Genomic DNA, 14,576 nt, shown 5'->3' with positions numbered 1-14,576 from the left:
CCCCGGCGGTTGGAGCCGGCCCGACTRGGTGGGGCTGAGTGGGCGGGGCTAATCGGAGTGGGCGGGGCGGGTGGCAGGGCCGCGCGGCCTGATRCGGGCGTCCGGGCCTGTGCGCCTGCCTGCGCGGAGGGAGGTGGGGAGCGGGCGGGGGCGCGGTGGGCAGCGGTCGTGTCTTACCGAGGAGCAGGCGCCGTGGGGCCGAAAGGCAGGCCGAAGCGAGGGGGCTCAGAGGAGAGCAGGCGGGAGAGCCGCGGGGCCGGGGGTCATGCCGCCGCTGGTGCTGCCTTGGCCTCACGTGCTCAGTGGCTCGGGTTCTCCGCAGACGCTCACTGCACCACAAGAGCCTCCTCGTTGTTTAGGCTGGAGATAACCTGGTGCGGCTCTGCAGCGAGCTGGGTTAGAGACCCKGCTGGGTGTCGTCCTGGAGAGGCTTCCTGTGGTGCTCACGGACGCCTGTCCAGGCCGCCRTCTTGGCGCAGGAGGGATGCAGGCTGCCGGGACAGCCCCTGCGCCAGGGCCTTCACGTGGCTCTTAGGAAAGGGCAGGTCGTGCGTTTGAAAGAAGACATAGTTTTTCTCCATGTGGAGTGTATAGAGTTGAGGCAGATGAAAGGCCTGCCTGGATTTCACCTGCGCTTGGTGTCCTAGGGTGGCTCAGATCTTACCTGCCCATTTCCTGGGAATAGCTTGCAGCTAGTAGCTTGCAGTTTCCAGAGCTCATGAGGAGACTCAAGGCTGAAGGATTCTGCGCCCATTCCTTTTATAATATTCTTACTTATACGTTTAGATTTTTACAATACGCTCGCTTRAGAACCACTTTACTGTGGTTCTTCGTGGGGGCGTGCATGTGCAGAATGTGCACGTTGTCTTCCACAGAAGGGCTAGTGTTGGCCRGACTTGCCAGTCACCCGCCTACGGGCCATGTCAGGGCCCCAGCGCATTGCTATTTGCTTTGGAACCTTTTGTATTTTACCATCTGCAATTACAGAGTGACATAAATAACGAAACCTCTGCCTTGCGGAGCCTGTGGCTCTGAAGTTGGGAGCGAGACAATCCTCAGAGCACAGCACCCGGCGGAGCGCGCTCCCTTCCCTGAGAATGCCCGTTGGACCCGAGGGCTGCGGGCTGGAGATGGGGAGGGACGTCTGGGCGCTTTGGGGGCAAAAAGTGGGTACTTTCAGGGAAAGGGCATGCTTGGAAGCAGTTGGGAGAGATGCTTCAAGGGAGTGTGTACACAAGGATAACGAAAATGGGAAGTGGGGCTGAGGACAGCTTGCCTCTGTTCTGCACTTTGTCAAGTCACAGAAAGTAAATGCAAATTGGTGCCATTTTGATCTACTAACATTTTACTCCCACTCTACAGTCAYTGCTGTACGTGACTGTGGGAGGTGTGAGGAAGCAAGGAATCTGGCCCCGCAAGGGGAAGAGGAAGTAAAACTAAGGCAGGAAGGGAGTAGAGATGGTTCAGGAAGGGGATTAGGCTGCTCTGAGAGCAGAGGAGAGGAGCTTGTATGACCTAGAGAAGAGGCGGATAAAGCTGGCATGCCACACAAGGCGGAGTGGAGATGGCATGTGGCTTAATGGCTGGGCAGTAAAGAACAAGAATCAGCTCCAAGTTTTTTTACAGAAGGAGAAACATAAGGATTTAAAGTTGAAYGTGAGATTATGCATAGGGAGTCTTCTCATGTTCCTTGCTCAAATTACCCAGAAAATTAATTATTTATAGCACTAAAGGTGGAACTAGGGCTAGCTTTGAACTCTAAAGGGAGTGCATGCARTTGTCTGCCTTGTTAACCACTGACAGCTCTTCGACAGGGTAAGGAAATGGCAAAAGCCTCTTTATTTTAGATTTGAACAATCCTCCTGCAGCTAACAAGGAACAGCGAGGCCCATTTGTCAGTAAATGACCCCATGCTGCATGGGCTAATGGGATCTCTACTTCAAAGATGCAGTGTATTCCCCCGAGAGCCTCTGCTTCCCACCCAGAAGGTGATAATTAGGAGAGGGCTAACAGTTTGGCTGCATGGAGCAGTGTACGCAGCACAGCACCCGAGAGCTGGACTGAGTGCCAGCAGCACCGCAGTCTTTGCAAAGCTCGAAACATCCATACTGTCTAAACTTAATTTTCCTTGTATAATTTGCAGACAAGTGACACAGCATGTATTTCTAGGAGGTGCTATGCCAGCACCGCCTGTCTCTTCTGAAATGCTAACTCAGTCTCTTCAGGTCTTTTATTTCTTTAGCTTCAATTTATTCAGCTCTGTGCAATTTCCTGTCTTTTACTCCTTCATTTTTTGCCTAATTCTCTCTAGTTTAGGGAACTTGCCAGGCTTCCCTCTGATCTTTTGCATATCAGACATCCACAATTTTTAACTTCCTCTTTAGCCCATTTTTTTTTTAATAGAACCTAATGTTTCTTTATTTGAAAGTGATTTTTTAACAAAAGTTTCATCTGTTAAAGAATTTCTAAAATAAGGATTTTCCATGTTTCCTTACGCAGAGGCCCATGCCCTCCTCACGTCCCAACCTGCCTGTCTCATGACAGTAAGCACTGGTGAGGAAGAGTATTTTGGCTAAAGGAGCCTCCATGTGCAGAAGACATGTCAAAATGGGCCTTGTGTCAACCTGGATAATGCCTGCTTGGTTTTGGTACAACCYATTTTATATAGTTTGAGATTCATCTTGGAAAATGAGAATACCCTAGGAAGCTTTAGTGGTTGTTGTCACGTGCACAGGCATTTTGGCTGTAAAGCAGTCAACCACTGACGAAGTCTGTCTGTTGGTTTGGCGACAAATGGGAACAAATTTCTCTGGCTTCTTTTCTTCCTGCTTAATTAGAAAAGTGTCTCAGGTTTCTCAGTGATGCAAATATGATGAACATGCTGAAATGGCATTATCTTTTATGTTGTGCTGCTAAGGGTCCTGACTTGTAGGGAGTATCTACCATGCTTTTTCTGGCCTTTCACTTACCGTGATCCACCGCTGCTTGTAGCAGCAACTTCAGTGGAGTTAAGTCTGTGCACAGAGCAAAGATGTATGAGGATGAAATAAAAGCTTTAACAAAAAGTCAGAATTCTGTCATCTGTTGAGAGAAATGTTTGTATTTCATATAGCTTCTAAGTCTGACATTTGTATAACCTGCATATTCTGCTTTATCTCTTAAGGAACGTGCTACCATAACAAACTGTTCTGAATGAAAGGCTGAGTGTTGGAGGTCTGTATGGAAGGTCTGAAGCTGAAAGCCTGGACCTCTGTATTTAGGTTAGCTATTGCAATGGAGTCTTCCCTGCTTGGATTTCCCTCACCTTCTTCTCACTGCAGTTGTCTTCAGTGGAAGTTGTGGTGACATGTCAGGGCAGAGTAATGAATTTCCTTGTACACTGACTCCATTTCCTAGTTTGGCAGAGACAAGATGTTTAGCAGTTGGATGAGCCAAGAACTTAAGGGTAAAAATGGAGTCAGAATGGAAGAAGGATTTTTGTGGGGTATGAAGGATGCACACAGATGGTGCCTGAATACCGAGACACACAACAACATGCTGAAGGATCGCAGAAAACTCCCTGTACTTCTGCTGTTATGACATCAGTTACTCTCTAGGAGATCGATGGGAGAAGCAATGCAAGGGAGGCACCACACCACCTCACTTGCCCAGTCAGTTTCCAAATGAACTTTGCTTTGGCTGTGATTTGTGGAGCCAAGATTGCAAATGATCCTTTCTGAAGGATGACTCTGCCCAGCATCTGTTGAAATGCCAGCATGCTACTGTCACGCAGCATCAACGCAATCCTCTGTGCTCCCTGGAGAGCACTGTATGGTGGATGACATTTTGCTGCTGTCTCCGGTGGCTTAACATCTTGCCTGCAAGGTCTTCTGGAAATGTACAGCTCTGCTTGCTGCCATYACAGGCACCCTTGAGTAGCACCATCCTGGCTACATTGAGAATTCAAGGAGCATCTCCCAGCACTGCTGTCACACTGGCAGGAATACTAACGAAACCCAGCATGTACACACTGTAGTATCGACCTGTGGGAAGACAACTGGAAGGCAGTGATAAAATGCCAGCCACAGACTATACTAGTGTTTTTTCTTTGCTGCTACTTGAGACTGTTGTGGGAAATTTCCCTTAGCTCCTAGCAAGGATGTGACCAGCAAGGCCAACTGCTGTTTGACATCAGTGCAGACCAGATTTGGAAGCTCTTGGAGTCAGTGTCAAATAGTGCCAAGCCACCCACTGTGCATAATGTGCATCCTCAAGCGCCAGCACTTGAACCCAGGAGCTGCACAGACACTTGCATCTAGAAACCCTGAAAAGGGGAGGGCTGCAATTTGCACATTAGAAAAGCGTATGGGAAACTCTCCTTCCTTACCTAGGARTAATTCTAAAACTACTCCTAATTCGACTAGAAGTAAAAAGTTAGCACTGTTCCATAGGCAGAGTAGAACAGGTTGGTTTGCCTTGCAGAGCACAATTGCTCTGAGCTGTGTAGTGAATGGACTGAGATAAAATGGAGATTGCTGGAAGTGTTCTCGTGCATCACTGCCATGCTGTGCCTCCTGTGAGGCGTCATGCAGCGCCAYATATCCACAGCTTCCAGAAAACATGCAGAGACTGCTGCAAGAGAAGAGTTCTGTCCCTTCCCAAAACAGAATAGATGTAATGACCTATTTCAAGTATTTTGGGGTCAAATGCAATATTAAAATATCTAATGCAGGCAAGTTCAACAGTAAGAAGTGGCTTACTGTGTTTCAGTAATGGTCCTCTTGTTCTTTAGAGCTTTCCCTCTGGGYTGCAACCAGGTCCAGGGCAGGCTTAGTGTCTTGGTCGTGAGTCCCATCACTGCTTCAAGGCTTGAGCAGGTAGCAGAAAAAGGTAGTATTGAGCTGGCCAGGGTCACGTACCAAATGTGGAATTTGCCTGTGCAGGGCCTGCTTCCTCTTGGGTTGTATCCGGTAGAGTGCTGGGGCAGCCCTACTGCCCTACAGGGCCCGTGTGGAAACGCTCATAATATTAGAGGTTATTTACATGGTCCAGARAGGGTGTAAAACCCTGCAGCTTATACTTGTTGTACTTAGATTCATGTGAATTGCTGAACAAGATGTGAGATGATGATGACTTGAACCTGCATTGTGAAGTCTCTGCTCCAAAGCAAGTATTTATCTGGGTTGTAAAGTATCTACGACAGCAAACAGAGTGCTGTCRTTTCAGAGAGATTGGGCCAGCTTGCCCAGAGAGCAGTGCCACACATACCAACCATGCTGCGTGACCAGTGATACCTTCATCTGCTGTCAGCATGGTTGGACATGTAGGAGAGAGGATAGGTAAGCAGAGGACCTTGGCTGTGCACTGAAGAACAGCCCTGTGCACACAGATTGTATGTGAATCCTCAAATGTCTTCTTCCTGTGTGTGACCCAGGAGTTTCCCAGTCCYCGATTCCTGAAATCTCTGTACTGACTTTTGCTCCTCTTGTAGGTAAGTTGTTGCTTCCCACCACCCTTTCCTGCTCTCCCACGCATCGTTTTTGACCTGTCTCTGCTGTCTTCCTGCAGCTTCTTGGCCTTTTAAGCTGCTCTGAAATCTGTTCCTTCTTCTGTGTGACCTTGGTGTGCTAAAATCAGATCATTGCCCCATGTCAGCTTTCGCCTTTTTGGTACAGAAAGTAAGCTGAGTGTTAACCTACTGCTGTGATAGCTCACAGGAACAGAAAGATTCCCGATCCCTGCGTAAGGGTGCTCAGTACAAAAGGGCCCGTTTAATTTTAGGTTCTCTCCCTCCCCAGCAGTGCTGTCAGCCTTGAAGTGGCGTGGGACTGCGACAGCTTCTGTTTCCCTAGCAGATACACCCACTCCTGCGATTCGCCTCTTCCTAGGGTGTGCGCAGTCTTCACTATTTGGCGGCTGGGTGAAGGTGGAAGGCAGAAGAGCTGGGTGAAGTGGCAATACTGCAGCTTTCGTTCCCRAGGGCTATTTTCTCTTCTTTTACCCGCTCAGAGTATTGCTGCATGTGACGCAAGCACGAGGTGTGAGAAGGGGTGAACCACAGTAACAAATAYGCTTTACCGGGGGCTCCACGTGCTCTTCAGGTCTAGTTTCTGCAGCATGCAAGGGCTGAGCTACATTCAGGGGAAGTTCAGTTGGGACTTTCTGGCTGAGACGCATCCCATTGAAAAGGAGCCAATTCCAGACTTCACTCAAAGGTCATTCCGAGTCCCCTGCATCCTTGGCCGTTGTGCTACCATGTCACAACAGAAAGGCTCATTTTCCAGAATTTAGAGAAGTATTTTCTATTCTGATGTCGRAGGAACATTCCCTAACAACAGGCCTGGAGAGACTGTGCAGAAAAAAGAGAAAGCCACTTAGATACAAAATGGTGTCAAATGAATTAGACTTTTTTTTTCCTCAGCATTTTTCCAGTGTGGTATACTGTTTCCAGTATATTGCACTATAGTCAAATGTGCCTTGAAAGCAGATCATTGCACATCCTGATCCCCAGCATGGAGCAGCATGGGCTGTTGGTGTGCTGTCTTTGGTTGCCTTTGCAGCCCAACCGATGGGATTTAATTAATTCAATTCAGTTTTATATTGGACCCTGTTCTGTACARCTCACAATCGCATAGGGAAAAACATTTTTCTACTAACATCTTCATTTAAAAAAAACAATTTTTGTGGTTCAGATGCTGCAGCCACCAGGCAGTTTTGCCAAGAGCTTCAGTTCTTACACAGGAAATGAGGCTCCTTTTAAAAGTACCAAAGTGTTACTATATATACACCCTCTCTGAAAAGATATTTAAAGAAACATATTGACACTAGCAAGAACAGGAAAAAATAGCTCCTGTCTCTAGAAAGTGACAGATTAAGCCAGCTGAGCCCATCCTAGGGGAGTAGGTGATACAGTGGATTAATTCACTCGTCTTTCATCTCCAGTAAAGTGAACTCTTGTGCTTTGTCCTAAGTGATCCTGAATGCTTTCAATGTCCTTTATTTTAATAGGAATTAGAGGTGCTTGAGATTGAATATGGCTTCAGGAATGAATAAATGAGTCATCTCATCTTTTTTCAGTTAGTCCCTGTTAGAAACTTATTTCCATCYCTGTGCCTTCATTTAGGTGGCTGAAAATAGTTTATCTTTTACCAGATTTAAGCATTTGTGGTCTGTTTTTCTCTTTAATGTAATCTCGAGTGGTGGGATTTCATTTTAATAAATGCAGAAATCGCAGTGAGCTTTTTATGCGATCATAGACTCCRAAAGTAGCCCCTGTCTTGGGAGAGTAAGTTGGTCTGACAGGAGCTGAAGGGCCCAGTGTGCCCAGCCTCATGCTGAGTTAGTGTTGCTCTGGATGGGGACGTCCCCTTTTTGAGCTAAGAGCGTTTCAAGCCATCTAGTAGCAAGAGGGGGTCTTGGCCCCCAAAAATATTGAGGGCTCTGCAGAAACATGGGGAAGTGGGAAGCTGAGAGATGTAGCTGCCATTAAAAGCCTTGGGTCCATAGCTCAGCGTGCACCGCTCTGACAGTCTGGGGAGGTCTCAGATTTCTTTAAAGCRCAGAGCGGCATAAAAGGTATGAACAGCAGATGCTGTATGATGAATTCAAGTGGGTTCTGAGATTTTCCAGTGAGAATTTCACTGCTTTAATGAAAATAGGAATTACTTCAGGGAGGGGTTCTWTTGTTCCATTTAAAACTCTCACCTTACTTATCCTCTTGCTTTAATGGGGTTTCAGCTTTGCCACCCAAATGGATTATYTTCCTCAAATTCCCCATCTGAAGCAACCGCTAACCACATTAGCTTTAAAAAGGGAAGGAAGCCACCTCCTCAGCTGCCCGGTTAGCAAAGAGGTTGCTTGTGCCACATTTACTCTCAGTTATGCCCATCATCGCCTGTTGCCTCCCCTACGATGCCGGTGCCCATACAACACTGAGCCCCTCGCTCGGCTGCCAATGGAGCTGAGGGTTTTAGYCTCATTGAAGCCTTAGCAACGTTGATCAGAAACGACTGGGAAGGTCTGCTGGGATTCAGGTTAGCTGCCTTTGATGCTCCTGAACCTGGAGATGGGGATCTGTGGCTCCTGCCGTTCCATTCAGCGCTGTTGAATAGACTTTGTGGGGGGCTGTGGGATGCTTTGAAAGCAAAAGGGAAGGCAGCAGGCAGCCAGTTGAACACAGCTGGAGGATTTAATTCTTACAGGCTGAAAAAAAAMCAGAGGTTATATTGCTGGGGGACAAAAAAGACTGAGGATTTGGATGAAATTGCTCTAACAGAGGAGGCGATCAGCGGAGGGAGCCAGCACAGAGCAATTAAAGGTTGGAACGGGTGGCGAACTCAAGAGGCTCCATTTTGCATGCAACACGACGAGGACACAGAGATATGTGGGCTGAAACCCACGCTGGCTGGGTTCACAGGTGCTTTTCTGAGAAAACTATCAGCGCGCTTGACTGCGGGAGCACGGAGGGGAGAGTGTTATCCCCTCCAGCAACATGCTCGGCCAAGCYGCAGGCACGGCACGAGCGAGTACTTGGGATGCTGCTGCGCGGGGCTGCTCAGCTTGGGCAAGCCACATGCACACCCATGGGCCTCGTGCTCTTTTTTAGAGGAAGAAAGTTTAGAGGAGGCAAAGAGAGACCTGAGGAAAGGGAGAACTGATGCTGGGGGTTGGAAGAGCTGGGCTCTGATGAGTGGGAAGGTGACGGGGATTAGTTTTTCTCATTAGTTGCCTAGGACAGACCAACCTTAACGGGCTTAAGCTGCAGGAAGGCACACTTTGTCTGAACATTGAGAAAATCTTTAACCCTTAGCAGTTCAGGAGCCAGAAGGGTTTATTTGCAGTTTCCAGCGTGTCATCACACATAGGCAYGCAGGTTTAAGCTGAAGCAAGGGCCTTGCGTCACCCACTCCATTGCTATCTGGCAGGCAGACAACCAAGTGCTGGGACCTAAAAGCCCCTCGAGCCCTGGCAGAYGGACTGTAACTTGTATCATGCCTATGTTCGTGCCATCATTGACCTCCAGTTTTGCAGTTTTTAGCTGTTATATCTAGCTGAGAGCAGTTAATTGGCTCAAGAAGTAATGTGTTTAAAAGTAAACAAGAAAAAAAGATGTAGGGTTTGGATTCTCTATAACCTATGTAAACATCTGGCTTAATACTTCAGAGAGAAAGCCATCCCTATGATAAAGTGCTGTTCCATCCTTTATTCAGATACCGAGCTCAACAAACTTAGTTTCTTGAACACATGTACTTCTTAGCAGGAAAACTGAATGAATTTGTGACTTGAATAAAGCAAGAACACGGGAGCAATAGTCAGAACCAGCGCAGTCAGATGTTGCCACGTCTTTGCAAGCTTATCTTATGCAAATCTAACAGCTTGGCTTCAAAAAGAACTTTTTTGAGGGTTTCATTTTTCAAATAAGAAATGTTGATAATTTTGTTCAAAAATAGAAGAAGAAGAAGAAGATGTGTGCAGGTTGTCCCTGTGCTGGGAGGGGGCTGCCATGCAAAGCCATTGCCCAGCAGATGCATGTCAGCTGTCAGGCAACTTTGGGAGTAAGCTGGTTGCATCCCTGCCTCTGTCTGCATGTATGGAACCTTGCAGATGGCCTGCTGGATATGCTGAGATCTACAGGTCAAGCAGTGCCCTTAAAGGCTGCCTAGGCCTGTGCCTGCAAGTGCTTTTGTCAATGTAGGCAAGAAAACTGGCTTTGAGGGCAGCCTCAGGCACTGCCAGTGAGGTGAGTCCAAAGAGCCTTAGGCAAGATATGGACCAGCTACTGCTGCTCCCTGGGTCTGAGATGTGTGCTGTCACATCATAGAGCAACTCACAGCATCTTCTTTTCTGCAATATCCAATCCTTGATGCCTAAAAGCTGTTATTTTTAATGCTCTGAACAGCAGCAGTCTCCAGGTGCCCCGTGGCTCGGTGCACAGGCTCCCACGTCTCTGGCACAGCCACTCCATCAGACAGGCTCGCAGGTTGCAAGACCACCACCCCATGGTGCAGCAGCCTGAGTGCTCACCCAGGCTGTAGAGAATTGACTTAAAACCTCTCTGTCCTGCCAGGATGTGGATCCTTCTCTCTAATTTMCTCAGAGGTGACTCAAGTGCTGAGCCAGTCCAGAAACCTTCTTTGTTCCTGCCACAGAGCCAGGAACTCAGCAGTCATGGGGCACCTCAAGGGGTGGAAGAAAAGCTGGTTACTGCTCCTAATCTCTGTGACTAGCTCATATGTTTTATTTTGCTCTGTCACCAAATAAAAAAATTCCCTGGGACAGATTGTTCCGAAGATAATAGAAGAAATTGGTGGCACATCCGAATATTTCAGCCTGAATGTGAGAGTCCCAGGCCACTGCTGAACCAATTGTATGTTGTCTGCTGTGACCATGTCTGTAAAGTCTGCGTTGGGCTATTCATGGTGGAAAATGTATATCCCCAGTCTAAATGCAAAAAATGAAGCGACTAGCTGAAAGTCATACACAGACATTTGACATATCTTAACATTTCTTAACATAGCTTCCATTTGTAACTGCAGGATTTCATTCCTTTCTTTGATGGCTTGTCTTACATGTTTCTGCGGCATTACAAGTCTCACATCCATAAAGAGGCRTTGTGTAAATTGTTTACAGTCGTGGTAGATGTAGAACCATGAGGATAGGCTCAGCCTTATKGTTTGCTCAGGGTGCAGGCATAGTGTGCACTCCCTGCTGACCTTTCATAGCATACCTGGTGGAGGTGACCACATCCCAGGTCCCATGTTCCAGAAACATCTTTAGGGCCAGCAAAAATGTGATTCTCGATAGTCTTAGTCCCCACCACAGGTGTGGAGATGGGCRTTTCCTCTAGTTGCCTCTTGGAGCCTGTGCTTTTCCATGGCATGTGGCACACTTCTACTGAACCCTTTCTTGCCTTGCTTTTCGCCAGATGTGTTGGCTCCATATTTGGACTAGTGCACACCACTGTGTTTTCTGGTCCTGCTCAAAGCAAATGTCATCAGCATGAGGGCTAGAGAAGCAATGCTTTTTTCTCAGCAGTTATTGAGAAATCATTTAGCTCTATTAGTGAGATTACCAGCCTTTTTTCATGACTTGGTCATTGGTCAAATTGTCAATTTGACTCAAATTKTCGGGTCAGGCCTTCTTTGACTCTTGAAGTGGAAAAGACTATTTGTTTCTTTGTTTTTGAGCAAAATAACAAAAATCTATTAAGCATGGTTTCTGCTTGMAGATCTGATTACAGAAGTTGTGGTTACTTTATTCTAGGAGTTTGCTAATTTTATGTTCTACTTTTACATCATCTGATTGGTAGCCAGCTTTATGTAATTACAATAAACCCAAATTTAACTGCATCAGTCTGTGCTCTTAACAGACTGGCCAGACTCTGTGTGGTTATCCATCCATCTGTAGCAAATGCCTCATAAAAGGCTATTGGTTTCTAGTTTTCTCGGGGTCTCTCTCAAAGTACAGCTTTCACTGCTGGGTTCCTGCTTTGCAGAGTGGCTGCTCTGCAATAYGGGTGCAGCAGCCCCTCAGAGCTGGGGCCGCAGGTTGGGCAGCGAATAGCTCTCTTTTTCCAGCACCCAGAATTGGCAGGCATCAAGTCCTCTGCAGCAGAAGATAGCACATTAAATATTTACCAGATAGAAAAGAGGCAAGTTGCAGCAAACAAAGAGACCCATTGGGAAAACAGGATTCTCTCATCAGGGCCAGGCTAGAGACTTTCTATTTATTGTTAACATTTGTTTCTTTCATTCTATGCAAGTAGCTTGGAGCTCTCTTGAGAGTGTATGGCATTGCTTTTTATTTTAATTAGCAGATGCTGTCTGGAAAATAGTATTTTCCAGTCATTGTGTTCTCATGGAAGTGAACAAGAATATGGGGTTTCATAAGCCTGAATAATGCTGCAAGGTGCTTAGAACAGGACATTGGGGACAAGCTRCTACTTGACATCAGGAATTGTCATTCTCCCTCTTAACAGTCCAGAARAGACATGATGCAATGAGAGCTTTGAAATTAAATACTGTGGTGTAAAAGAGCTTTTGCTTACCATATTGTCTTCCTCACCAACCCAATACCCACTGCTCTTTCCTAGTGATATGTGTCCTGAGATTAGAGGTCCCACTAAGCAATGCTCCACCTTGATCTAACATCTCAGCTACTGAGTCAAGGAAGGAGGTTTGTTAGTTCACAGCTAGTGCGTCTGTGGGTAAACCACTGTAGGAAATAGTTGAAGAGCAATTTGCATATTCTTCAAAAAGTGAGATATGGCCCTTGGGTTTCTGCTGTGTCACAASTAAGGTTCATCCTTGGTCCAAGTTTGGACTAAATGCAATCCCTGCAATCCAAGAAATTAAAAAACAAATAATGCCATGCTGAAAAACTCATAAGTGCTTCTAAATCCCAGTGACCTTGTTAGTAGGCCTTGCTGGTGCTGGCCCATACTTTTGCTGGTCCATGAACGTCATGGTTACCTTTTTCATCCTGGGCCATAATTTATATGTATGCTAAGCATATTGTCTTTAGCCATTTATTTCTTGTAGCCATTCAGTCCACCAGTACAGTCTTCAAAATCGACCACAACAGAATCCATATCCCAGCTCCTAGTAATGTGAAGATTTTCTGAGGTTTTAAGATAATGACAAAGTAGAGGCAAAGGAAGTCTGAAACTTCTTTTCTGTTGCCTAGGAAAATCTCTTCTGGTAGGGTCATTCCTAGTTCATTTACCTGATAGAGATCCCATGTTTTCCCAGCAAGAAATTTTCAGTTTACTTCACAAATGGGAATGAAATGTTCCTACAGAGTCAGCAAGATTTGACTGCTTTTGTGGAGGTAAATACTTGTCTGGAAAGGGCAAAGGTGCATATTTCTGAGTTTTCTGACATTTCTGGTGTAATTCTGTTATCTGTAAATTGCACGGCTAGTAATATCAGGCTRGAAAGCAGAGGATCTGGTGCCAGATGAGGTTTTTAACTCCTTCAGGAATCAGCCTCTGGATGCTCACAGCTTCTTCAGTCACTGCTCAGTGTCTGCCTGCCATTACCTAAGTCAGACTGACAAGCATATGGCTCTGTTGTGGAACAGTGACAACTTCACAACTCCTCTCAAGTTGTCCCCAGCATGCAGATGGCAAAGGACTGACACAGGCTAGGTCAGTAAGGCCTCTCTTCATGGCAAGAGGCCCCATTTTTGATTCACATAGTTGACCATAGCTGTATGTTGACTCACCCACACTGGGGAGTGCAGTGTTGCCTTTTGGTGTGGCCTCATTCCTTCCATGAAGTCCCAGAGGGAGGCTTCGTACTCTGGATTTGTGAGCAGTAATGTTAAGCCTGGATGCTGGCAGCGTATTGAGTATGCACTGGGCTGTGTGTGCTTCCCAAACACACTGCCACTGCTCTGAGAACTGAGACGTTGGTTTGGGATTACAGCTCGGCTGTTCCTCRGGGTGTTACATGCTACTGCATATAATAAAGCTAGACTTTTGCCATCCGTCGTACAGGAGGGTCGTGAGGGGCAGTGGAATAACCTGGGAGACCACACAGATGATGTTGTGAGGATCCAAGGCTCTGTCTCGCCATCATCAGCTCCAGCCCAGACAGTGCTCAGCTTTGCAAATGYCCAGCCAAGGCTGGGGTATAATAAGTGCAAGCTGGTGAGAGCTTAATCTGGATAAGACAAAGGTAATGCTAATGGCTTAGGGATGAGACAGAAGATGGGAAGGTGGGATTCAGCCTGTAGTTATTAGGGAAGCTTGTCTAATCTTTCTGCAGGAGGCATATTGTGTGGAAAGCACTGTGGGCTCTTTGTCCTGGCAGCAGTCACCAGAGCAGCTTTTTTGTTAGCTCTTCTCTCCGTCTTTGCAGCCTCTTCACATGGCGCTCTGACCTTACCTTGCTCTAATCTGTATTTTTGTGTCTTGCACTCAGCATGGGGCTGTGCTTCAAGACCCCTTTGGGGTTCATTCTGCGCCGAGTGAGTGGGTATCGCTCTGAGCAATGCTGTTACGCAGTTCATCACCCTTCACTCTTGAGGTAGCAGAGCTACTGGTGCTGCTAGCTGAAACCCAGCTGCTGGCACTCAGCAGTTGGAGGGATGTTCCCCTCAGCCCTCCTTGTGCACACTTAAAAAGGTGACATTAGCTGAGGACTTAGGTTGAATAAGACCTGCTCCTGGATTTGTTTGCCTTGGSATTTCTGGTGAGATACTCTTGGCCTTGACTTGTGGATACCCCTCCCCTTCACCCCGTCRGAGCTCACACTGCCTGGTCTTAGTGTGCACTCTCCTCCTGTTTGTGTTCCCAGTTATTGCAGTACCACTTGGGCTCTTTTTATAGCTCAAAAAGAAGTGCCTTGCATTACTGAGTCATCTGGGAGGCCAAATACACAGGGGAGGAGTTGCAGCTAGAAATAGGGATAGTCTTTGCTTATGCATTCCGATTTTATTTTTTTAACCAAGATGTCCAAGTTTGAAAAGACTACAAATGCCAAGCTAGGAAAGACGTCTTGTATTCCAGTTGGACTGTTGCTTCTTACTTCTTTATTTTAACTGACTGTGGGCTTAAGCCTTCTGTCAAGTGTTAGATTTCTTCCCTACTTCAT

General features: G+C 46.7%; 1 protein-coding gene across 1 annotated transcript in view; it reads left to right on the top strand.

Moving 5' to 3' along the window:
• Window positions 1–4,491: 4,491 nt before the first annotated feature.
• HIP1 (huntingtin interacting protein 1) overlaps window positions 4,492–14,576 on the top strand; it is a 67,350-nt gene continuing 57,265 nt past the window's right edge. Inside the window, exon 1 of the mRNA XM_085308388.1 lies at window positions 4,492–4,670. Coding sequence (XP_085164514.1) covers window positions 4,566–4,670 — 105 coding nt within the window. The 5' untranslated portion in view covers window positions 4,492–4,565. The remainder of the gene's footprint in view (window positions 4,671–14,576) is intronic.

This window comes from Rhea americana, unplaced genomic scaffold (assembly GCF_003343005.1).
Source record: "Rhea americana isolate MKP2758 unplaced genomic scaffold, rheAme1 scaffold_274, whole genome shotgun sequence".
NCBI lineage: Eukaryota > Metazoa > Chordata > Aves > Rheiformes > Rheidae > Rhea > Rhea americana.
This window is presented reverse-complemented; position numbering and strand designations above follow the sequence as displayed.